At 39.3% G+C, this 26,843-nt stretch overlaps 1 protein-coding gene across 3 annotated transcripts in view; it reads right to left on the bottom strand.

Annotated features, from left to right (window-relative positions):
* Positions 1–26,843, bottom strand: part of LOC117288444 (gamma-aminobutyric acid type B receptor subunit 2-like) — a 49,251-nt gene that overhangs the window by 8,598 nt on the left and 13,810 nt on the right. For 2 of the 3 annotated variants that reach the window (XM_033769309.1, XM_033769311.1), the window contains exons 3-9: positions 24,567–24,734; positions 23,746–23,853; positions 13,471–13,536; positions 7,999–8,193; positions 6,098–6,340; positions 5,236–5,308; positions 2,770–2,853 (exon numbers count right to left, since the gene is read on the bottom strand). In XM_033769309.1, the coding sequence (XP_033625200.1) occupies positions 2,770–2,853; positions 5,236–5,308; positions 6,098–6,340; positions 7,999–8,193; positions 13,471–13,536; positions 23,746–23,853; positions 24,567–24,734 (937 nt within the window). The remainder of the gene's footprint in view (positions 1–2,769; positions 2,854–5,235; positions 5,309–6,097; positions 6,341–7,998; positions 8,194–13,470; positions 13,537–23,745; positions 23,854–24,566; positions 24,735–26,843) is intronic. The other variant, XM_033769310.1, reaches the window with a different exon arrangement.

The raw sequence follows: 26,843 nt of genomic DNA, 5'->3' as shown, positions 1-26,843 counted from the left end.
TTCAAGGCGCAGTAACAAAACAAAACAAAAACACGAAAGAAAAACAGACACAGCGAAATTATTCGTTGAAAACCTGTGACATATTGCAAAGAGATTTGAATTCGGTGGTACAAAGACAAAATTAAGTGGTAGAGTGTTCCGGATACGCAGCTGAAGAAAAAAGACCTGCCACCCAGGAGTCTCAAGACTTGGTTTCAACGAGGAGAAGCATGAATTGGATCGAATATTTGGAAGGATGATTGTCGGAATACAGGAGGCTTAACATTGTCGTGACATTGGTACTGACATTTCATATTTTATTTGCATTGTTTCGTTTATAATACAAATCGCCTTCTCGTAGGCCTTTACTGCAAAACAATAGAATGGGCCATTATTATTTGGTATCGCGTGAGGGCGCTCTCAATCACTTCCGGGGTTATATTCATTCATACCCAAAACAGTTATTAAAGATTGGAACACATTACCACCACAGACATCTAATCCATCACAGACAATAAGACTTTTAAAGGAGCCGTTATAATCCACCTCTAAAGCAAATTGAAACTACGGCGCAACAAAAGTGACAAAACGCCTATTGATTTGTGCAGGGTGAATCGCGTATACCCCGGAAGTGATACAAATACTATTTATAGCGCCCTCGCGCGGTCAAAAATAAGGCGCCTTGACAACATGGGTCTTGTCACAAAGATACCAAAGAGAGAGAAGGACAAAAACAAAATCAAACTTAACACCAGTGGGTGTTACAATAACACCAGTGAAATTGCTTTGGCAGAAAGAACATATAGATTTGAGAGGATTATTGTCGGAAACAGGATGTTTATCAATTAACTTGTTCATATTATTACTACTGATATTTCATGTTAATGTTCATGGTTTCGTCAATAATACAATTGGCCTCTCGAAAGCCAAAGTTGGTCCCTGGGAAAAAAAAATCCAATACCACACTATCTTAACGTTTAACTCAAAAATGTTTATTACAAGAATTTACGCATTGGCATGTAATTTGAATCGGATAATTACACTGCGAAAAGTTGGGTGTTAGAATTGGCACCATGGGTGTTGTCGAACAAACACAGCAAAGAGCATATCAAGTGTTATCACCAGATGGTGTTACAGTTACACAAGTGAAATTGTTTTGGCAGAAAGAATAAAGACTTGAAAGGATGATTGTCCAAACAGGAGGTTTATCAATATTATTGTTATCTTGTTGTGACATTGGTATCGATGTTTATTTTCGGAATAATGTTCGTGGTTTCGTCAATAATGAATTGGCCTGTCAAAAGCCTTCACTGTAACACAACAACATTAGAATTGACACCATAGGTGTTGTCACAAAGATGCCAAAGAGAAACTCAAATTGATCACCAAAGGGTGTTACACCAATATAATTACACCATTATAATAATTGTTTGTGCAGAACATGGTGTTATTTTAACACAACCTATATGCAGCGAATTATAATTCTTTGTATTTTGTATCTTTACATGATTCAACACGAAATCAAATTCGTGGGAAATTACTTCTTTCTCGAAAACTACTTTACTTTAGAGGGAGCCGTTTCTCACAATGTTTTATATTGTATAACTGATATACAGATCCTTGTCATTTGATTGGTGGAACTTACTTCACGTGACATTCGCTTTTACTCCCATCCGTACCGGCGATCAAAAATATCTTTTCGCCCATGGGAATAGCATTTCCCATTCAACAGTTAGGATCATCCTTGTTCCCAATGTTTTTGAGTAGTACAGCGCCGCCGCGCCGCTGCTAAAACAAAGGAGCACCCGTGCAAAAGGTTGTGATCCGATTTGTGCGTTGTTGCCGCTACGCGGCGCTATATGATTGTTGGTTGTCAGTAATTAAAATGTGTGATTTTTCATAATGTTATACTTTTAAAATACATCAAATGACAAGGATCTATATGTCAGTTGTAAAACAAATATTGAGTGGCTTTAATTCGTGGAATGGAAGGAATTATTATCGCTCGGTAAAATTTGGACTGGAACAGTCCACATTTTACCTTGCGATGATATTCCTCCCATTCCACGAATTAAAGCCACTCAATATTTGTATACTATCAACAGCTCCCCATTACTCGTTACAAAGTAAAGGGTTATGCTATAATAATTATTTTGAGTAATTACCAATAGTATAGGTTTTCTCGGTCAAATTCGGCAAATGAGCAGTCAATTTCATTTTCATGCTTTCGAATTAAAACTGTTTTGCCTCTCCAGTTGTTACTGCGTTTCAAATTCAGAATTCGGCCGTTCAATTTCGTTTTGAGTCGAGTCAAATTCCTTTAGCACTCTGTTCAATTTAGCGTATCGTCATTCTTTTTCGTGACACACACGCCTCAAGAAGCGTCTGTGAATTTGAATGCTGCTTTGATGAATTGTTAAATTGAATGATTATTTTGTGAAATCGAATAACGTAAAAATACATTTTGACTAGTCTTAAAACGAAATCGAATGACCCTTTTCTGTAGCATTCAATTTATTGCAAAATAGAATAAGCTGGTGGTTAAATTGGCTGCTCATTTTCCGAAATTTACCGAGAAAACCTATATTCACTGCCTTTAATGCCAATTAATAGTTTTCTGTCAAGGATTTAGCTGCAATTGGTTATGTACACGAGAATGTATTTTGGCAGGTTATCTTATTTGTTTTTGGTTAGAACAGTTATTTTGTACTAAGCTAACTTGTGTGCTTATTAGCAGCCTAATGAAGATGGGCCACTGGTGGAATCAAGAAGTATAATACTTATAATTACCTGGCCAATGAAACCGCATATCATCCACTTCCTTGAAGCTTTGGCAAGAATTCACGCATTCGATAATCTCCAGTGATTTTTTGCCTGCAAAATAAAATTTGAAAGAGTCTGTAACTTTAGTTTCTTGCACAGGACACGTGTTTGTAATTGTCAAAGTATAAAATAACAAACCTGTGGATACTTGGGCTCATATTGGTCATCGAAGTGGCAAGAGAATAACGAAAGAAAAAAACTTCTTTCTCTTACCTCTTTCTCAGAGTCTACGTTATTTGAGAGGGAGCCGTTTCTCACAATGTTTTGTACTATCAACAGCTCCCCATTGCTCTCTTTATCAAGTACGTCTTTATGCTAACAATTATTTTTAGTAATATTGTCCAGTGCCTTTTAAATGTGTATTAACATGTTGTATTTGCAGTGTCATTGTCACATCCACTTGTGCGTAACATTTGAAACGTCACCATTCAACCTGTAGCTTGTTTTCAATTAATAAAGTGTGTGTCAGACTAATTAGTTTTAGAGCACCCATTATTTGAATAATTGGAAACCATTCTACAAATGGTTAGGGTTATTTACCATTGGGAAACATAAAACATAAAAATCGATGAGTCAAAGTGTTTTCCCATTAATCGAGTCCTGAGGAACCATTACCGATCCGATAGACATACCGGGGGCTGCGTTTCAGGACCTTGACCTCGAGGAATTAATGGGGCATACGTTTGGTAATCACTCTTAAAACTAATGGCAATCCAAATTTACTTTTTAGTTAAAAATACAGCAGCTTACGATAATATAAATCAGTTTGAGAATCATTTTACATCATATAAGTAATGGAAAAGTACGACAGTTTTTTTTTTACGACAGACCCATTGGAAAGACACTGCTCTAGAATCGCAAAGGCCGTTTGTTCGAATCCCACACGAGTAATAATGCGCGTAATTTTGTGTTTACAGAGCTCGGAAAAGTACTGAGTACTGAATACAGAGCTAAAGCCCTTTTCACACTACATGTATTTCCCGGGAAATTCCAGGGAAATGTTAGTCGATCTGTTCACACTACAAACAAATTACCGGGAAATGATATTTTCCCGGGAAACGATATTTTCCCGGGAAATACTTTACCCAGTTAAGGGGTAGGGTTAAAGGAGTTAACCAAGGGGAAAAACGTTTTTCCCAGAAAAGCAGCTAGTGAGAACGAAAGCGGGTTTAACTTACCCCACCTTTTGCCAAAAGTTCCCGGGAATTTCCCGGGAAATAACTATAGTGTGAACAGGCACACATTGAGATGAATGCCAACACAAAACCTCTGGGTAAAACACGGACACAAAAGTCCATTCAATTACAGTTCTCAAAAGAAAAAAAGCTGTCGCAGAGTAGAGAGCTCCCTTCCGCATTTTCTAATAGCAACTTGCTCCCACTAGTGATCGCTCTTCTTGGTAGACCAGATTGACCTGTGACCAATTCTTCCAGCAAGTGCCATGAAACCCGTCAATCGCACGAAATATTCCATCAGATTGTTGTTATACAGCATGTCTTTAAAACACTGTCACAGCAACGTCTTCTCCTGAAAAGCCGTCAGCGACGTCTTCCCCGAACTGCAAGACTTCTTCTCCGCCGTAATCACAGAAATATTGGTATAACAACACGCAAATACACATGTGCAGCCATTTTGGGTCGCATGTGGCAGGGATTTTGCAGCCGGCCGTGTGGCATTGTGGGAACGGACTTCCGTCCACAAACATTCTTGGTAACTTCCGCATGGTCTGACCTGTTTACCACATTTCCTGGGGTTTGATCGTAAGTGTGAAACGACCGTGCATATTCCTGGGAAATAGTACTTTCGGGAGTTATCAAATTGGGATAGTGAGAACGGTTGCTGGGGTGGCGATGGGGTTAAAGCCTTCCGGGATTTTCCCGGAAGTTCATTTCCCGGGAAATGGCTCTGTTAGTGTGAAAAGGGCTTAACACACAACAGTGTATGGGTAAAGTAAAAAAGAAGAGTTCTTGTGTTTTATTAATATAAACAAAAAAATGTGCCTATCACGGCTGTTGCAGCCGGTCTTGTCGCAGGGTTAAAGACACTGGACAGTGGACACTATTGGTAATTGTCAAAGACCAGTCTTCTCACTTTGTGTATCTCAACATAATTATGCATAAAATAACAAACCTGTGAAAATTTGAGCTCAATTGTTCGTCGAAGTTGCGAGATAATAATGAAAGAAAAAACACTGTTGTCACACGAAGTTGTGTGCTTTCAGATGCTTGATTTCAAGACCTCAAAATCTAATTCTGAGGACTCGAAGTCAAATTTGTGGAAAATTACTTCCTTCTCCAAATCTATTTTACTTCAGAAGGGAGCCGTTTCTCACATGTTTTATACTATCAACCTCTCCCCGTTTACTCGTTACCCAGGAAGGTTTTATGCTAATAATTATTTTGAGTAATTACCAATAGTGTCCACTGCACTAACCTTGAAATTGGGCAATGAATTGACGAACATCTTTTTCGGATCGGTAGCCGCCGTCTTCAATCAGAATAGGTCCCTTGAAAAGAAAAGAAAAAGTAGAGAGACAAGTTTCTTCACGATGATAATTAACCAACGGAAGATTTGAATGTCTAGATGTGGTAGATTGTATAGTTTCCGTTGACACACATTGCCGAGTGGTGTTTGACTTTGTGGTAGCTTTACTTCTTTTCTATCCTGATGAAGACGAGCAGAGTATACTGTTCGAAACGTCGAAACCAAACCGGCTCTTTTCAGAGCCAAGTTCCTTTTAAATGGTTTTGCTATACACGGTTGTATCCGCAGTTGATTCAAAAGCCGTGTTCGCACTGGATTAATATTTTGGGTAACTTAACCATGACGCTTGGTAACATTCCGACGGGTTAACTTTCCCACCGTCCGCACTTGGAGTTATTTGACTCGGGTAAACTTACCGAGACCGTGGATAAACTAACAGAGCTGGCCCCCATGCGTAACATTTGACAGCACTTTTCGGTTTTCGGCTCGATCTTTCGCAATTTTTCAGTTGAAGAGTTGCATTCCTGATTATTGCTACATTGAACAGTTCGATAATCCCGAAAATCTTATTCTTCCAGACAAAACATGTCAGCTTCTTCGGGTCACGGATGGATGGGAGATTTAACCGAGTAGTCGCGTCCGCATTGGACTTTCTGGCTCGGTTTAACTGACCTGGTCAATCTTCCTGGGCACCTTTGGCTCGGGTAAGTTACCTGGGAGGAAAACTTCCTGTGGGATGTTCTGTAAAACTAAATCTTGTCTTTATCCTGGTAGTAGATTAAGACAGGGGACCAGTCTAACAGACACTCACCGTAGGCCCAACGAAACGAGTCTCATAGACGCTCTCCAAGAGGGCAGCAGACATGTTACTGTCCTCATACGTGAACTCTTGGAGAGCTCTCGGTGGGTCGAGTTGGGCTAGTTTCTCGATGGATCGATTCAGTGCCATTGCTATGGTGATGAGTACGTCGTAAGACTCGATGTGTTCCAGTCTGTCCACCCCTTCACGGGCTAGAAGCCCGCGGATAAAGTCCAACTGGTACTCCGGTGGACGCTGCATCAGATTTGAAACAAAGAAACAAATTTTAAAATCATTGGAATCATAACTTTATAATTATTTTGTTTTGTTTGTCCCGGTATGGCGACTTATTGGCCAGGAGTCACCGTGATCATGTGTATCTTGACTTCAGTACATAACCCTTCAAGAATATAGACTGTTTAAATGCAAAATCTTGCATGTTATTCGATTTTGAGGAATAGTATAAAAGCTCCCCATACAACGATGCACTGGGTAACACTGTGCCCGAACCATTTTGTTGTACTCAACATTAATCTAGAGTGGCTCCTCCAAAAGCACCCAGTGATCATACTCATGGATTTTTTGGTTTCAAACAAGCAGAAGAAGAATACAACCCCAGTCCTATCCACAGTTTTAAAGTCTTGTGCCTTTGTGAAATTAATGTTGTTGTGTTTTTATAGCGACTATTTTTGTAAACTGTACATTTCGGCCCTTAGCCGCTGTGTTTTAGTATGCCATGAGTATTAACGGTAGTAACCACTTTTGGTAATTACTCAAAATAGATTAGCATAAAACCTTACTTGGTTTAACGACAACATTGTGAGAAACGGCTCCCTCTAAAGTAACGAGTTTGATTTCGAGACCCCAGATTTTGAAATATTGAGGTGTCGAATTCGAGCATCTGAACGCACTCAACTTCGTGTGACAAGGGTGCTTTTTCTTTCATTATTATCTCGCAACTTCGACGACCGATTGAGCTCAAATTTTCACAGGTTTCGCATATGTTACGATACACCAAGTGAGAAGACTGATCTTTGACAATTACCAATAGTGTCCACTGCCTTTAATAATAATTACATACACGCAATCGAGGAAACCATTCCAAGCATAAATCTCCGCTACTGAACCAGATTCCCCTTCACTACCACGTATGTTGATGTGTTTTGAGACATTCGTGTTTCGATATTTTCTGAGCAAATAATCGTATCTGATACCAATTTTAGTCTACAAACATACACGACACGTATATCATGCACCCAATCTGTTTTTCTTCTTTGAATGAAAGTGGGGCGGAAGGGGGGCTGTGATTATTAACTGTTGTTACCTTACAGTGGCTATATAATTGTGGTTTTCTGTTTACCTTTTTTATCGGCTATCAACGAATTCTACATGCAAGTACGTGTACTGATAATACACAGTGCCGAAACATGCAGACAACCGAAAATAACCTTTCAATAAATATAGCTTTGATTGGTCCATAGTGATGTTTGTCAGCTGCACCCACATCACCTCAGACCAATCAAGACACAGATATAGAAAGCTTTCCGCCACTGCATGTTTATCCAATGGAATCGCTGGTTCTGAAAAGCAAGTACCTGTCGTGATCAGTGCAGATAAAGACAGGGGACAAGTCCAAGTCTATATTGAGTGCGTTCGTTAAACTTCCCTGGGTCTTCCCCGCGGTGCTCACCCGGGTGAACCCCTGACAAGAGCTAATCGAACGATCACACTCGCCCTCTCGTGGTGACGGCATGCACCTCAGGTCACCCCAAGTGACCCACTCCACAAGCAGGGCACTGGGGGCTGACCCAGGTGAGCCCCGTCAAAGCTATTCGAACGTACCGGGGCAGACCGGTGTCGACCCAGGGAAGCTAAACGAACGCACCCAGTATTACTTCCGATCGATCACTCACTATGCCGTTATAATGGATGTCTCTGACGTCATCAACTGATCTCCATAATGGAACGGATAGATGGTTCTGAAGAGCCTCTTCTAGCTCGTGTGCAGTGCAGTCCATATCGGGTCGTATCGCCTCCCACCAGCCGGGTGGGTACCAGCCAATACTAATCCACACGTACTTTGGGCCGAACATGCTTATGTGGTAGATCTGAAGCGAAGAATGTTTCGCTTACAATTTGAAAATTGTCTTTAAAGTTTTGACATTTTCCGAAATGGATGGTTTTGGGATTAAAGAAACTTAAGAGAAACAACAGAAGAAGAGAGTGTGAACAATTTACAAAACATACTTAGCCCGATTCGTACTTCCTGCGAATGCGAAATAAATGCGACACGAATGTTTACGTCACATGGCTGCCCTCTCAGCGAATGTCTCGTATGAATTGAGCACGTTTCAGCTGATGCAAATTATTCATTGCCAGGTTGTGACGTCAAAATTCTATCGCATTCGCAGGAAGTATGAACCGGGGTTAACACACAGAAGGGGCATCAAGCCTCTTAAACAACCTCGGCACTTTGGGCGAGTCACATAAATCCCGAATTGTGTTTGCTCAATTGCCGTTTACGAGTTCTCGCAATCAGCAACATCTGAATTTAATTTCGAGAAGAGCAATCTCAAAAGAGAGTTTCCACAGTGAATTAACAAATTAAGTGCAATTCAATTCGATAACGAAGTTAAACATTTCATGGCCTATATAACAAATTGCTCCAAGTGCATCTACTTTGTAAAGTACGTGCCAGTAATGGAAGCAATCCATTTAGGACGCTTTGCAAAATTGAGATATTATATGTTTTGCACAAACCAACCACCCAACAAAGTCCATGCTTTCAGGGGAACCACGGTCAGATAAATATATGTTTGTTTTGTATGTAAATCATTCTTCATGAATACAAAAAGAACGCCCAACAAAGACCTTAACCAAACTCCATGCTCTTCCAACGAACCACAGCTTATTGCCATGCATGATCACACAAAGATGGATCATATATTGGATACCATTGACACATTGCGGCAATTTTAATCACTCAAAATGTCAAAATTGCAACCAATGATTTATGAAACTACTTGGTTTATCAACGTTTTTGTCAGTATTATCCATCAGGGCAGTTGTATCAACAGTCAGTGTCAATTACTCTACCGGCTTCAGGTGTATAAGCAATGCGCAAGGCATACAAAAGTGCCTCAACATTTATAAGTTTCCTTCAAGGTATGTGGGTCTAGGTTTTGAAGTATGATATCTACTCATTTTGCATAGCAGCAATGGTTTACAAGGTGCTGCGGTGCATATGCTGCCAATCAAACCAGGAACAACGGGGCGAATACCTATACGCTTTTTGATAAACGTCCTGAGCCTTTATACGTGCGTTCACAAAACACGAGATCAACGGCTTCACGTCCCATACGAAGGAAGAAGCAACCATGTGTTAAGTGTCTTGCTTAAAGGCAGTGGACACTATTGGTAATTGTCAAAGACCAGTCTTCTCACTTGGTGTATCTCAACATATGCAAAAAAAAAAAAAACTGTAAAAATTTGAGCTCAATCGGTGGTAGAAGTTGCGAGATAATAATGAAAGAAAAAACACCCTTGTCACACGAAGTTGTGTGCTTTCTGATGCTTGATTTCGAGACCTCAAGTTCTAAGCTTGAGGTCTCGAAATCAAATTCGTGGAAAATGGCTTCTTTCTCGAAAACTACGTCACTTCACAGGGAGCTGTTTCTCACAATGTTTTATACCAACAACCTCTCCCCATTACTCGTAATCAAAAAAGGTTTTATGATGATAATTATTTTGAGTAATTACCAATAGTGTTCACTGCCTTTAATGACACGACCGGGACTCGACCCACACTCTGCTGATCGGAAACTCCATGAATGTTAGGCCCATTTCCTCTTTTCTCCAACTCTCCAGGATCATTAAACAGTCGGAGATTCAAACTAATGGTTTTTACCGTATAGCTACTTTCAATTGCCATTGCTCCATCAAAATTAATGCAACTATATGTTAAGGTTCAATGCCTGGACTTAATTTTACATAGAGCTACAATCTAAACACTCCCGGGTCAGAATTGACACGGATTTGGGTCCCAGGGGGTCAGACCCATTTATGGGTTTGTTTCACCCGGAATCCTTGTCAATGTGACCCAGAATCCGTGTTTTTGTGACCAGAAATTTTGTTAAAAGCGGGTATTTTGACTCAGATTCTGGGACACATTTACACGGATTCCGGGTCAAACTGACCCTGAAATGGGTCTGGCCCCCTAGGACCCAAATCCGGGTAAATTCTGACCCGGGAGTTTTTAGAGTGTACGATTGCCCATATAGGACGTGTACCAATGCTGCTGGGTGAAGTGCGATGTCACTAAACAAATCACGATAGTGACAGTATCAGAAAAATTATCTACAGAAAATAGTCTCGTCAGTGGTTTGTGAAAGCCACTTCGGTATAATTGATTTGTCGAGTTCAATATGCATAAATAATTGAAATTATATTAATGTCCAGATCGATGGGGCTTGCGGAATATGAAGCGGCATAAAATGTGCAATACATTGATAGACAAATCAGACATTATCGACAAATCGTGCATTTTTCAGTCTGACGAAGAAAAAGAACTTGAACTTACAGGGAAGGTACGTTTGGTAATAACTCAAAACAAATATTAACTTAAAAACTGATAGTATAACACATTCTGAGAAAGGGCTTCCTCTGAAGGAGCATTGATTTTGAAATAGAGGTAATTTCTCACTTAAATAATAAAAGACTTGTAGCTAGAAGTATTTTATTGTTCCTATCTGAAAGCACACACATTCGTCCAACAAGGGTGTTTTTTTCTTTCATCATTTTATCCCAACTCCGATGACCAATTGAGCTCTAATTTTCACAGGTTTGTTATTTTATGCATAATATGTTGAGATACACCAAGTGAGAACACTGGTCTTTGACAATTACCAATCCCTTTAAGCAAGTCTGGAAAGTTAAAAACCAACTTGAACGAAAACGGCAACAAGTACCTAGAAGTTCAATACCTGGATTCAATTCCACACTAAGCTACGAATGCCCTTAGGACGTGTACCAATCTAAATTGCTAAACGAAGCGTGATGCCACAAGACAAATCACAATAATGTACACATCATCTTCCAATGATTGTCTCGTGAGTGGTTTGTGGAGATATGCATGAATAATTAAATCGTATTTTATAGTCTAGGTCAATGGTGCTTGAGGAATAATACGCTAATGGAAAGACACGGCTCGAAATAATTGAAAAATCGTGAATGTGCATTTTTTGTTTATAGAATATTACAAATTAGCATAAATCTTGGAATGACTGAATTTTGTTTAAAACTACTTGAACGAAAAGTTTTCTTTGTTGATTAAAAAGTGTTTAATCAAAATATGATGAAAATTGAGTTCACAGATTTTAATGGACCCTTCCCATGAAATATGATAATTACATTCACGCATGCGTACAGACCCTGTTGGTTGGCAAACACCATAGAGTTGTGCACTAAGCAGACGCGCAGTCGCGTCTGCGTCACGCACCCTTAGCCGTGTACAAAACAGCGCGATGTTCCCTCATTTTGCCAACCAAAACGTTAGTGCGCAGGCGCTACGTGCAATTTACATATTTCATGGGAAGGGTCTATTGTGCAAAAGCAAATCATTTGAATACATGTCTCCCGTTCTTTCCATAAAGATTCACGAAAGCCCAAAGTTACATCATCCGAGTATGTCACCGTCAGTGAAGATGTACGTAAGTTTCAGCTTCATTAAATAGTTGTTAAGTTTCTGAGAAAAACAAGGTGAAAATCACAGAGCAACGTTTTCAGGACGGTCGCGAATGTTTTCAGGAATGTTCATTGTACATTTTTCGTCTCACATTTTCGTTGTACATTTTCGATTGAGTTTATTTTACTAATTTCTGAAAAACTAAAGCACCTGACACAAGTAATACTTTAAAGGCAGTGGACACTATTGGTAAAGACACAGTTGGTGTATCTCAACATATGCATGAAATAACAAACCTGTGAAAATTTGAGCAGAATCGGTCATCAAAGTTGCGAGATAATAATGAAAGGGAAAACACCCTTGTCACACGAAGTTGTGTGCGTTTAGATGGTTGATTTCAAGACATCAAGTTCTAAATCTGAGGTCTCGAAATTAAATTCGTGGAAAATTACTTCTTTCTCGAAAACTATGGCACTTCAGAGGGAGCTGTTTCTCACAATGTTTTATACTATCAACCTCTCCCCATTACTCGTCACCGAGAAAGATTTTATGCTAATAATTATTTTGAGGGAAGCATTCTACCACTATTATTATATTTGTTGTTTGGTGCCGTACAAAAAGTACCGCAAACCCTTCATACAAGAGACGAATGTGCACCAAGTTCTCATGGTGTGACTATTGATTGTGTTAAAAAACAGTGAGCATCATCGAGAAGTATTATTTAAGCAAAAATACCAATACAGCACAACATATCTTGACGAGTACAAACTGAGATGGATTGCCGAAGGTGAAACATGATATCAAGTCATCAGAACAAAAAGTAAAATTACAACAACACATAGAAAACCCCAACAATTGTCATCTCCCGCAAGAAAACAAAGCAGGCATCTAATTCTTGAAAGGGGTCATGTAACCTCGAGCCCACACCAACCTGTAAGTGACCATAAGCCGCTGTGGGATCCCGGGGTGCAAAGAAAGGTAGTATTGTCCCCGCAATTTGAATTATGTTGCGCATTAACGGGAATTTGGGACAAAGGTTTATTCCGTTGGGCCGGAATTATTGGAAATTTGCTTCCATTGCAACAGATGGCAGACTTAACTTGAAGCTTTCTGAAGAAAAAAAATATCTAGTCGACGAGACATTAAAACACACCCGCGTTTGATTTTGTATTAGTAAGGGGGGGTGTATAGCTGCCACCTACAGATTAAGTCGTAAGTCGTACGTACGACTTGTTATCTTATACGTACGAATTATTATCTCGTTCGTACGACTTATTGTGTCGTACACACAACTTAATAACTCGTACGTAAGACATATCGTATGTATGACTTATTGTGTCGTACACACGACTTAATAACTCGTACGTAAGACATCTTGTATGTACGACTTAATTTGTCGTACGTATACAAACTATTATCTCGTACGACTTAATGTGTGTTATGGTCGAAGCTATACGCTTCCGTAGAGATGATAGGCCCTTTTCGAAACCACGTCTTCAGTCTCGGCTTCAGGCTCCATCTGAAGCCCTGAGCACGTACGCAAAACACGTGCATTAATTTGTCAAATAACCGCGGGGCCAAGCTAGCCTGAGCCGACTCCAAACATAACCCGTGGTTTCGAAAAGGACCATAGTCAATTATGGATGTCCATACTTTATTTTTTACTAAAAACTTAGTCATATTTAGGTTATTTTAAAAGTACCTTGCAAAACATCCTGATCGCCGTGTCAAAGTACGACAGTGCGAAGATTATTCTGGCATCGTGTCTCTGAAACAGAACAAAATCAACAAATAATGGTTAGTATTAGTGTATAGACAATGTGACCTGTGACATCACATGCTTACAAAAGAGCCACAGAGCCTGGACTTCCTGCAGGCATGATTTGTGCACAGCTCAATGGAAGAAAACACATGGAGATTGCACTGTCTAATTCTTATCAACTTTGGCCAGCTTTTTACTTTCATAACTCTTGGTCTAATGTGGAAATTATGACACATAATGTCAACTTTCCCGTAGGACCAGTGTAGTATCTTGCCTGCCAGAATACTGAAAGAATGTACATGGTCACACTTATTGTAAACAAGGTTCAAATGGTCTATACGGTACAATAACACATTTCCGAAAAAGGGAAAACAAAAATTCGCATTTAATTGTACTTCTTACCATACCAGTTAATCCCATTAATTTTAAGGGTGATTATCAAACAGATACCTTCCATTTAGCAATGGACATCTTTGGTTATTGTCAAAGACCAGTATTCTCACGTGTTGTACCCCCCCCCCCCAACATATGCATACAATAACAAATCTGTGCAATTTGGACCCAGTTAGTCATCGAAGTGCCAAGAAAACAGTGAAAGGAAAAAAAGACGATTGTTTCAAAAATTAGTTTGCCTACAGCTGCCCAATATAAGGCTCCAGAACTAATATTCAAGTGAGAAATTACCTCTTTCTCAAAAACTACTCTACTTAATAGAGTGAGTCGTTTCGGCCAAAGTTTTTTATACTAAAACAGCTCTTTATTGCTCGTATACCAGGTAAGTTTTTACGCGTAAATTTATTATTTTGAGTTATTTCCAATTATGTCCTGTGCCTGGAAGCATCTTAGACTTATAGTAAAAATCGAAGCCCAAAGTCTATAATACCCACACTCGTGCAACCCAAGCTTGATTTCAACACTGCTGGATTTAAAGAAAGGTACACATTACTTTGGTAATTACTCAAATCAAACTTAAAAACTAAATTGGTAACAAGCATGGGAGAGCTGTTGATAGTATAAAACATTGTGAGAAACGGCTTTCTCTGAAGGAGCATGGATTTTGAGAAAGAGGTAAATTTCTCACTAAAATAATAAAACACTTCTATAGCCATTTGTATTTTATTCCTAACTGAAAGCACACAAATTCGTCCAACAAGGGTGTTTTTTTCTGGATACACCAAGTGAGAAGACTTGTCTTCGACAATTACCAAACGTGTACCTTCCCTTTAATATTTACCGGTCACAGACGTTTGAAAAGAAGATCTGCTGCCTGAGAATTCTAATTTCGATCCAAAAATATTCATATATTCAGTTCTTTTTAAAACCGTATTTGAAAGGGAAACAACTGAACAAGAGGTGTTCGTGTCAAAAGCGACAACAAGCAATGGGCCCGCATGCCTTCCGGGTGAATTATGGCAATGTCTATAGACAATGTGTGTCCGTGTATAACGAATACGTGTCACCGTCAGTACACTAGGGATTCCAAACAGAAATAGACAATGTCCACAGACTTAGTCCCAATACAAATGAAATATTCACTCCAATTCCAAATGGATACCGAGTCACAAATCAGAATTATTATTTGTTTAGTTCAGATGAGTAAAAAGTACTTTACTGTCGGTTCCATTCTTGTATGAGCAGTTCTGTTTCGCTTGAGGACTTTTTTTTTTTTTTTTTTTTTGCGAAAACAAAAAAACCCAGATATTTTCTCCTGAGGCAGAGGGCAGTACTAAACATCCAAATGTCATCTGTCATAACAACAAGGTAATAAAGTTTGCTCTTAAAACCAACTTGGTAGGCCTACGGCACGAAGGTGATGTGAGTGTATCTTGGCGACACAAGCTTGAAATGTTGCACAATCAAAGGTTCTCTCAAGGACCGGTTGCTTTATAGGGCACCGAATATCGTCCTTGACATCTGGACAATATTGCTTGTTAGTATACCTTTGTTGTTTTCCAAATTCTAATCTGCGATGGTCGTATCAGTCTATTACTTTGACTGTGTGCAAAATTCCATGCTTGTATCATCAAAGCAGAATGCATCTAATATTTTCTCTATATTTCCAACTAAAAGCAGATTGCAGATGAAATCACGTGTAAGCTAAATAAATCTCGCGAGTATTCGCCAGCCTCGTTCAAGTACAAGATTTCCGTTTCCCTCTAAGACAGTGGACGTATTGGCTGCTAGTGTTAAGGGGTGGTTATACACGCTAAAAACTGCCGGTTTAGACTTAAACAAAAATCAGGAGCATGGGACTTTATCGAAGTCTGCTCCCCTATTTTTTTGCGTCAAAAAGTTTCACCCAAAACAAAACAAGCTCATGTTACTCACGATCAAGGACCGGTTGCTTAAGAGCGTGCATTCCTGCGCGTTAATATAGCATAATATACGCAATCAATACATGACCTATGGTACTCATTGTAAAATCCAATGATCAATTCCGGCCATTCGCAGAACGCAGAAGGAGGAGTTCTGACTGGTGAATTTTGTTTTGACGGCGATGGATGGCGATCCTCTTTAACATCATCGTATACCCAAGTCGCAAGCAATCGGTAAATGATATGTTCCCGACGGTCTTATATAGCTCAGATCAAGCGCAGCATATCATCTTGAGAAGTCTTTTGCCGACTGTTTCTGTGTCATTACAAGGGTCCGAGGGTGGCTTAACCCAGTTATTGTAAGCGAGCAAGGAAGCGCATGCTTTCCGTCACATCACAACTGGCACCGTCTCATTATACAATTGCACACGTGCAGCAGACCTTGGTCAAAGGAACACGTTGCTTTGAATCGGTCGAGTTGGTCTTTGAAAAGCGTTTGTAACCGTTTTTTTTTTAAAGTGAATATGGGTGTTGAAAAAGTAGAATACAAAGATCCACACAAACATACCTCGAAATTGCACGGTTTTCCTTTTACCTCGTCGACTAACACGGTCGGCTATTTATGGGAGTCAAATTTTGACTCCCATAAAATTATGGCCGACCGTGTTTTATGGGAGTAAAATTTGACTCCCATAAATGGCCGACCGTGTTAGTTCGCACAGTAAAAGGAAAACCACGCAATTTCGAGGCAAACTTGTGTGGATCATTGTATTCTACTTTTAAAACATCTTTCCAACCATATGCATTTTATAAAAAAAATTGTTACATACGCTTTGTATAGACCAACTCGTCCGATCCAAGGCAACGTGTTCCTTTAATGTTGCTGCACAGTGTGATGAAGTCCAACCCTCCGTTGCCCCACCGGTCTGCAGCAAGTAAACCGATTTTGTTTTAGTTACTAACTTGTTCATGTTTATTTTGCAAAACATAACGAAACCTTTCAGGTTCTATCCTCAGATAGGCCAAATCGACATGGCCTATATTGCCCCCTATACGCAGTATGACCCATGGACTCGAAATATCCAGTTAAAAAACACTTTCTATATAGGCTTGTGCACAAAAATACTGCAGATTAACAGCGTAAACACATACTAATTAACCAACAATATTTGTAATTTGTTGTTGTCGTCACACTGTTCGGAAAGTATACGTTAGCTTTGCAAATAAGTGTGCAATCAAAATTACAAACGAGTTATCATTGTTTCCCGACGTTCTACTGGCTGCCGACTGGTAGCCGTGTTAATCTGACAGGGCCGGGGCATCGCAGGGTTAAACAAGTGTTGCACATGGGCTCCATGGTGTTTTGAAAACCTGTGGGGGCAAATGTCACCCAAGGCGAAGCATTTTTGTATCACATAAGCACGTATATTGGTTTTCTATATATCGATACAAAATCACAATATTACCACAGTATATAGCAAAACATCAACCCGCCACAACCACGCAACATTTAAGTCAACATTTTACTTCAAACTACTCTTCTCAAGATATAACGTATACAAATATTACATAAGCAACATAATACGCACATAGGTCGGAGGGAAACAGGTGTATCACATCAGCGTAAAACCAAAAACAAAATAAGATTAAGATGCTGTCATATTAAGCCAAGGCTTTTAGAATACAGTCTACAACCAAGGACATAGAACAAACATGTAACATGAAAACATTTACAAAGACCCAGGCAAATGGATTTAATTTGTACATTGTTTCATTTATAACATGCCTGCAATGTTCATGACGACAGCTGCCCCCCTTCAAAGTAATGTAGACCTACGTGTCGAAAGCAAAGGTTTCCAAAGATAAAACAAAAAAACACACGCATGACGTGCATTCTCCGTTCGAATTTATTTCATTATGGACATACAGCCTTTAAATTGTTATATTTAAAGAACAATATTGGTAAAGTTGGTGAGCATTTTGTAGGCCTATTTATTAACCTTGCTCTGAAGTAAAAACGGCATACATTGCTTCCAAATTATGTTACTTGATTTATCACGAACAACGGATGTTTATTTCTTTAACTCGTGACTTCACCGGGAGCGACTTCTCTTTGCTTAAGACGCGGTCGGTCGGCTTCCGACGATAAAGGGAAACCATACGAAAGATATAACAAGGGTAGTAGTGGATAGCATTTGCATAATAACACTGCATGAGCTTTTGTAGCATCAATTATAGTCCTACTTCGTCACCATTCCCAGGTTAGGCCGATCCAGAGAGTGTAGTGATTAAAAACTGACATGTTAATTCTGAATCTGAGTAATTTCTTCGTAATGTTGACACATATTCCGGGTCATATTGACCCAAAAAATGGGTCAGAACCAACGCGACCTGGGGTCGATTTCACAAAGAGTAGGACTGTAGTCCTAACTTGGGACTAGTCCTAGGAGACGTAAAAAAACTTAAGGCTAGTCCTAAGTCAGAACGAGTACCTCGTCCTAACTCGATATAAGAATTAGTCTTAATTCTTTGTGATACCCACCCCTGGATCTTGGTTAAATTTTACTGGGATGTGTGCCAACGCACCAACTGTGACTCAGACTGGTTTACTTTTACTGCATTTTATTTTGTTAAGCAGACATTTGTTAAATTAAATTGGCTGCCCGGGCACATTTCTTTTACTCTGTAGTATAGAATTGTCATCCTAAATCAAATAAAACATGTTTTAATTTATTTAGAAATACAAAAATCCCAATTGAAAAGCACTACGAAAGTGGCACTGTTCATACAGCAAACAAATGCTGCCTGGACACAGTACTATTGAAGTGGGCTCGTGTGATGCTGATGCTTTATGCAACACGTCTCCGTATAACAAACCGATTGTTCGAAAATCGTCCTCTGAAGTACCCATGACTCTAAATATTGTGATCTCGCTCTCGAGCATGTTGCCAATTTGTCATTTTTTAGAACATCCAGTGGCTGGCACTTGTAACGTATGGATTCACGTCATGGTAAACAAAAATTGATATCAAATGCTATCTAACCCTTTTAAGGCAGCGGACACATTATTGTCATAAAACCTTTATTGATTTTACGAGTAATGGGTAGAGGTTAATAGTATAAAACATTGTGAGAAACGGCTCCCTCTGAAGTGATGTAGTTTTTGAGAAAGAAGTAATTTTCCACGTTGATTTCGAGACCTCATACTTGGAATTAGAGGTCTCAAAATCAAGCATCTGAAAGCACACAACTTCGTGTGATCATGTTGCGACAAGGGTGTTTTTTAGCTTAAATTTTCAAAGGTTTTTATGCATATGTTGAGATATACCAACTGTGAAGACTGGTCTTTGACAATTACGAATAGTGTCCAGTGTCTTTAACTGCATTTAGAAGAACTTAGTAAAATTGAGTTTGATGCAATTTCCCGAGAGTATTTGTTCGGCAAAGATAATCATGCACTCTGTAAGGCAAGACCTGTGGCAATGATGCCTTTTTTGATTTATATATGTTTTAGCCAATTTGATGATTACACGAGAACGAGGGTGCAGCTGCCAGCCTCACCTCTTGTAATCATAAAACAGGCTAGATTAAATATCACTTTTCATGACAGTTCAATGAAATGAATGAAAAGCTGATTGCTACATGCTAGTACCGTCCATTTATGTCAGATAACATCACTAAGGGACAACACACTTTGAAACTTAATAGGGAAACATAACTGTCAAAAAACAAAAAAAAACTCGTAAAATCTGGGTTATTTAAAGGCAAGCCATCAAAAACAATTGCTTTCAATTTCGTGTTGAAGTTAATACAGAACAGGTCAGAGTGACTATAGAATTAACGGGTTTATATTTCTCGAGTGTCCCGGGATTTATAGAATATGTAATAGATGAATTGAGTGAAAACGCAGTAACAAAATAAAAAAGCCGGTTATTTTTGCCATCAACCATTTTTAATGAAAAGGCTGTTTATATATAACGGAGCGCCGGACCTCCCTTAAGGGGAAACTTGGGGGCTGTTTTTCTTCTTCAAGAAACGGTACATTAAATCACAACCGTTGGGACTTTGGAATGAATGAGGTAAAGTGAGTGCAATGGATCAGTTTCCAAAGATGCCTGATTTATTAAGTGATTAGGAAAGCCATCAAAGAATGATGTCGTTAGGTAGAGGCAATGTGTCTATGGCAAATTAATGACGAGATATATGAGAAACCCGATCTTCCGGCGTTGCGGTCCGGCAGGAAAACCAACAGGTTTGGCAGTGCGAGGTATTAAAGTTGCTCCCATAAACGGCCGACCGTGTTAGTTCGCAAAGTAAAAGGAAAACCATGCAATTTCGAGGCAAATTTGTGTGGATCAGTGTATTCTACTTTTAAATCATCTTTCGAACCATATGCATTTTATAGCAAACGGTTACAAACGCTTTTCAATTACCAACTCGGCCGATCCAAGGCAACGTGTTCTTTTAATACGTCTCGTTTGATACTACATGATTATCGTGCGGCACACACGTACAATAACGCTGAAACACTTGTTGAGTACATGATACAGATTGTATCCGTATATACGACAATGGCACTGAAAGAGTTTACAACGTCGAACCTGCGTTATAGCGAAGTTGTAGTGGGTACCTACAACACTTCTGGCCGCAGCATTCACACAAAATGACCCACGGAAATGTTAGTCTCCCAAACTTGTCTTAGGGGGAGTTAAGGATCAACCCACTTAATAGTTTGACAAAACTTTCGAGATGTCCAACCAATGGGTGCACTTTAAATGAACTGTACACCTTCGGTAATTATCACCTGGTGTAACGCAGTTGTATGCAAACAATAACAATAATAACAATTGAAAATAGTTGACTCGATTGGTCATCGAAGTTGCAATTAAAGAATGATGAAAGAAAAACACTCTCGTTGCACAAATTTGTATGCCTCTGCAAGCCTATTGAAGCTTCATCGGGCACGAAATCTTTTCGTATTTGAGTGAGACTTTACCTCATTCTCAAGAACAACGGTACTTCAAGGAGCCGTGTCTTACACAATGTTCTGTATCAGAAGATCTCCATTGCTCGTTACTATTAAGTAAGTTTTAATGCTACTAGTGTCCAGTGCCTTAAAACATACTAATTTTGAACGAGATCACCGCATGTATAAACTGCCGTTTCCTACCGTATCCGTGTGACGCATGTTGGAAAGATTCAAGTATTAAGGCGTTGCTTCAACTTTGTTCAACGGGAATGCCCGTGTCGCGTAAACACAACTTAACAGTGAGCTCTTCATCCGGCCGTATTTATCCAATTGGATTTATTCCTCCCCCAGTATTTTCCATACTCTGTAAACCTGTCAGTCAGTCATTCCAGAAACACGGATGAAGGATTTATGTGGAAATGTCACACGTCTGTAAAACGCGTCACGTCCCAATCCCTAACGGGGCCCAGAGTGTATGCCTTTAGTCAAGGCGCACGCGGCACACCGGATGGCACGCCAACCCCAAAAATGTAACGCACGAAAAAAGAATATCACCGCGAGTGGCGAAGCCGCGAAGCGCCTTTACCATTCGTTTTGGGGCCTTATGTTTTTCTTTAAATTTGCCAACGATTTTGGTGGGCGAAAATGTAATGCATAATGCATTAGCGTGGTGAGTTGCTGGCCAATAAGAAGCCACAATTACTTGCATGACGTCACAAGTACGTTCGATGCAAATTCGTTACATTTTCTCCCACCAAAATCGTTGGCAAATGTAAAGAAAAACATAAGGCCCCCAAAACGAGTTGGTAAAGGCGCTTCGCGGTGTGCCTTGTGCGCCTTGACTAAAGGCTACCCAGAGTGCAGTCGACGGGTTGTATTTCCTAATTTAAATGTACCTGTTGTCGACGTAATGCAATTCTCGCGGTTTGTAAGAAAGTTTGGATTCTGGACCACTGATAGGGGATCAACGGTTGAGACCAGAGTCCAAATTCTTAGAGCTGTTTCATATCTGTTTCAGATTGTACATATTATTATGGAATGGTACTTTGGCTGTGGCGACCTAATTTTGGTAAGTCTGCTTAGTGACGTGGCTTTGGCAGATCCATGACATTTATTAGGCCCAGTGTAAAGTGCGTAATTCTGTCGCACCTGCCGTCGATTTCATTAAACTCTTCTTAACTTAGGATTAATCTTATGACTTTGGACGAGTCCCAACCCTGCACTGTAGCACGCAGACCTTACTCGTCCTAACTCGGGAAAGACAAGTCCTAACTCTTTGTACCTATAAACAAAAAAAGGATGCTGGCACCCTTCTGACCAAATCACTGTCCCATATTGATCGACTTCCCCTGTTTAGTACGTGTGACATGGTCTAGCTTTGGATAGCATGTCATTTTGAGCTGCATGCTCAGTGTGTATTTATTAAAGGTAGTGGACACTATTGATAATTACTCAAAATAATTATTGGCATAAAACCTTTCTTGGTGACGAGTAATGGGGAGAGGTTGATGCTATAAAACATTGTGAGAAACGGCTCCCTCTGAAGTGCCATAGTTTTCGATAAAGAAGTAATTTTCCACGAATTTGATTTCGAGACCTCAAGTTTAGAACTTGAGGCCTCGAAATCAACCATCTAAACGCACACAACTTCGTGTGGCAAGGGTTATTTTTCTTTCATTCATATCTCGCAACTTCGATGACCGATTGAGTTCAAATTTTCACATGTTTGTTATTTTATGCATATGTTGAGATACACCAAGTGTGAAGGCTAGTCTTTGACAATTACCAATAGTGTCTACTGTTTTTAAACTGAAATATTTTAGTCAGCACAGCTGCACGGTAATATTCGGAAATGTTTTTAGAGCTCCTTAAGGTATGAAAAAAAAAAACTTGAACACGTGAAACATTACTAATAAGTTGTTTCGTTTCCTCGAAGTATTACTTTCCCTCGAAATCATTTCAAATAATATTTCCCTCAAAACAAGCGTTAAACTACAACAACAGGGGTGTTCAATTGACACCATTTGTACTTTTGGGGGCTCTGTTTGGAAGCATGTTAAAAAAGGAGTTCGTGCAATTTAGTGAACCATGTTGCTATACATTTCTAGTTTACATGGACCGGTCACCTTTTAATAATAACCGTATTAATAATAACCGTATTTATAACGCGCCTTTTGCCAAAGGATACAAAGCGCCAGGTATTATTACTGCAAAGAGTTGGGCAAATTTTGAGATATAAGACCTAATCATTAAGCATGGTTAATGGTTAACAAGGTGCTGTGGCGCAATATGTGGTTACATGCGTTTACACAACTTATGGGACCAACGGCTTTACGTCCCATCCGAAGGACGAAGCAATGGTTATGTGTCTTGCTTAAAGGCAGTGTACACTATTGGTAATTACTCAAAATAATTATCAACATAAAACCTTTCTTGATTATGAGTAATGGGGATAGGTTGATGGTACAAAACATTGTGAGAAACAGCTCCCTCTGAAGTGACGTAGTTTTCGATAAAGAAGTAATTTTCCACGAATTTGATTTCGAGACCTCAAGTTTAGAATTTGAGGTCTCGAAATCAAGCATCAGAAAGCACACAACTTTGTGTGACAAGGGTGTTTTTTCTTTCATTATTATCTCGCAAATTCGACGACCGATTGAGCTCAAATTTTCACAGGTTTGTCATTTTATGCATATGTTGAGATACACCAAGTGAGAATACTGGTCTTTGACAATTACCAATAGTGTCCAGTGCCTTTAAGGACACAAGTATACCGGCTGGGGATTCGAACCCACACTCTGCTGATCAGAAACACCAGAGTTTGAATTCGGTGCTCTTAACCGCTCGGCCACGACACTCGGCCACAACATGTGGTCAATAAGCAGACCTATTTAAAGTCGTCTGATATATTTTGCTTTATAGTAAGTTTACCTTGAGGCTCAATAACTGTTGATCTGGCGCATTGACGTCACTTATCGCTTCAGTCGCAATCACAGAGATGTTGGCATCCTTCAGCTTCGAAACGAGGTTCTCAACATTCTGTAAAAAAAAAAACAAGTCAAAATATCTAACTTAGTTTCTATGTCGGGACTCGAACGCATAGTCTGCTGCTCAAAAACACCAGAGCTTGAGTCCGATGTCCTTATTCCGCTCGGCCACGACAAGCAGTTCAAGCGAGACTTTTCGCCTTTTCACTGAATCGTTTAATGTTTACCAATTTCGAAATAATATTGTGTCATCCGGTTATTCGTGTCATGGTCTAGCAGGAAAAGAGCACCAGGACCCAAACTCGGGTGTTTCTGATCAGCAGAGTGTATGTTTGAAAACCAGTCGAGAAAGACACTTATAATATGATACTTCTTCCTTCGGATGGGACGTAAAGCTTTAGGTTCCGTAAACAAAACCCGAAAAGAGAAATGGGGTTCGCCCCGGTGTTTCTGGAGAGCGTATTGGCGACCCCAACCAAAAACTGTTTCGGTTGTTGGTCGTTGGTTCTGCTGTCTAGACTGAACGATAACCGAGTTGTGAGCTCAGTTACCGTTTTGGTTATGACGTCAGAAACAATTATTGGTTTTACAGCCCCCCCCCCCTGGTTTGATGGGCTGGATATTGCGCCACAGCGACCTTGTAAACCATTACATGGTGCTATGTGAAAGGAGTAGGTCTCATACTTCGAAAATAGTCCCAAATGGTACAATGTAGGATAATGAACGCTGTATAATTGTTTTTATTTTTTGTTTATTCAAACTTACCAGACGGAAATACTCAATATCCTCAAAGATAATCGCGACTTTTGTCCACTTCATGTAGTTTATGAATGCTACCCGGGCTGGATTCACGCTGTCTTCGCTCCAATACATTTGTACAGTCTTAGGGTACCTCGGCCGATCACGTAGGGCCTGGCTGTTAGCGAGGCACACCTGGAAAGATCAGGTCAAGTTCAAAGAAGAAACAAAATTAACACTCAAAACGACTGAAAGTTGAAGCGCTGGAGAATTCAAACTTTGAGGTATAGCAAATGATTTGGTGTTTACGAAGTTGAGGCCCAAACTGAAGCAAATTGTAAAACCAAATGAGGAAATTGCCAAAGTGTTTGCCCTAAAAGACGCTGCAAAATATCAATCCCAACTTCTGTTGGAATGTTGCCCAAGTGTGGTTGGCACATCGAGATTTGAAATTTACTGAAGAAGTTGTTGCTTCTAATATAACATTTGTATCAGAACTAAAAAAGTAACTGATCAAAATACCCAAGCTATGACTAAACGCGCTACTGAATACGGGTAAATAAAGTTACATACAAACTGAAAAAAAGAAAAGAATAAAAAGCATACAAAGTAAGTCAACAACTTTGCAAAGTCTCTGAGAAGGCACTACAATAACCAGCTTCAAAACTCATTTGAAAACTTATTTTTGTGCTTAAATCATTGTAAACTCATTGTCCACTTGCTTTTGCTTCTCTCCTGTACACGGCCTTTAAGACAGACATGACACATTATGAATGACCATTATTTATTATTATTATTAATAATTTGTTTTATCATTATTAACAAAATTGGACAATAAGTAAATCGAAAAGCATTCCAGTTTCCCTAATTGATAATGAGTGTGGTAAAACAATTGTCGATTGTAAAGAACAGCAACGAGTGGTCCAAAGACATGTCAGGAATACAAATACTAGTTAGTATCAAACTCACAATCCACAAGAATTGTTATTATACTCTCAAAACAACCATGCGAATATTATCATAAAAGGGTTTCGACAAGTTCGTGGATTAGAATAAATTACTACGATTTGATATCGCTCGGTTGCGTTTTGATCGTGATTCGACTTTTCTTTGGCAATCTGTTGACAATTATGAGTAAATTTGTTTAACCTTCTGATATGAAAATATTATGAGTTATTAACAAATATTATGAGGAGAGAAGGACCTCGTTGTTATAGTTCAGTTGTACTTTTGATGTAGCTTAGATAATAAAATAATTTGAAAGCAACAACATCAACATTGTGGAAAAAGGGTGTTTTTATAATTTAATCCTTATTCTCTTGCAACTTCAAAATGTTCATAGATTTGTTTGTGTTGGGAAACACCAAGTGAGAATACTTGTCTTCACTAAAGGTGTCCAGTGCCTTTAATACACAGGTTGTCTATCAGTCAGTCCAGCTCCTCTTGATTAACATGTGAACTGTTTTAACTGCACTCCATGTTGACTGTATACCCACCTGCACTATACTCACACCCTCGGCACACATCAACCATAATATGGTGGAATGCACTTATTCTTGAATGTATTCATTAGGAATGTCACTTCAAACTTCAGTAAAATGTTCGTTTTACCCATTCCATTTTTTTATTTTTTGTTATGATAAGTTAACATCTTTACTGAAGGTGGACTGTTCTCTTATGGAAGAAGAAGGCTTAATCTGTAATTTTGAGTAACGTGAAACAAGCGGAAACGTACTTACCCCCCCCCTATTACAATTTTAGAATTATCGAGAACTCGCTTGCAATAAAAAAGCAACAACTTGGTTTTCCACCATGACTTTATTATTATTTGTATTCGTGGTTTATTTATTAAAACACTGCAATACAGCGGCTAAAAGCCAAAATGAACAGTTTACAAAATAGTCATTAAAAACATTACTATGTAAAAATAAAAAAAAATGAAATATCAAATGTATAAACACACAGGCAACAAATTTGTGACAGAAAAACATTAAAGAAACACATTGCCCCGGATCGGTCGAGTTGATCACCGAAAAGCGCCCGAAACCGTCCGCTACTTCAAACTGCATAAGGCCGGATAGATAATTCGAAAGTACAGCAGAATAATCAACACAAACACCCCCAAAACTGCACGGTCCTCCCGCTACGTCGCGAACAAACACGGTCTGAAGGGTCGTAATGTAAAGTTACGCGCAAATCTGTAGGGAAAAAAATATTTTTTTCAATTTAACCACTGCTGTGCGTACCCTTAAAAAAAAATGGAATGGGTAAAACGAACATTTTACTGAAGTTTGAAGTGACATT

This window comes from Asterias rubens, chromosome 3 (assembly GCF_902459465.1).
Source record: "Asterias rubens chromosome 3, eAstRub1.3, whole genome shotgun sequence".
Lineage (NCBI taxonomy): Eukaryota > Metazoa > Echinodermata > Asteroidea > Forcipulatida > Asteriidae > Asterias > Asterias rubens.
Note: the sequence above shows the minus strand (reverse complement) of the source record. Positions and strands in the feature narration are given on the sequence as shown.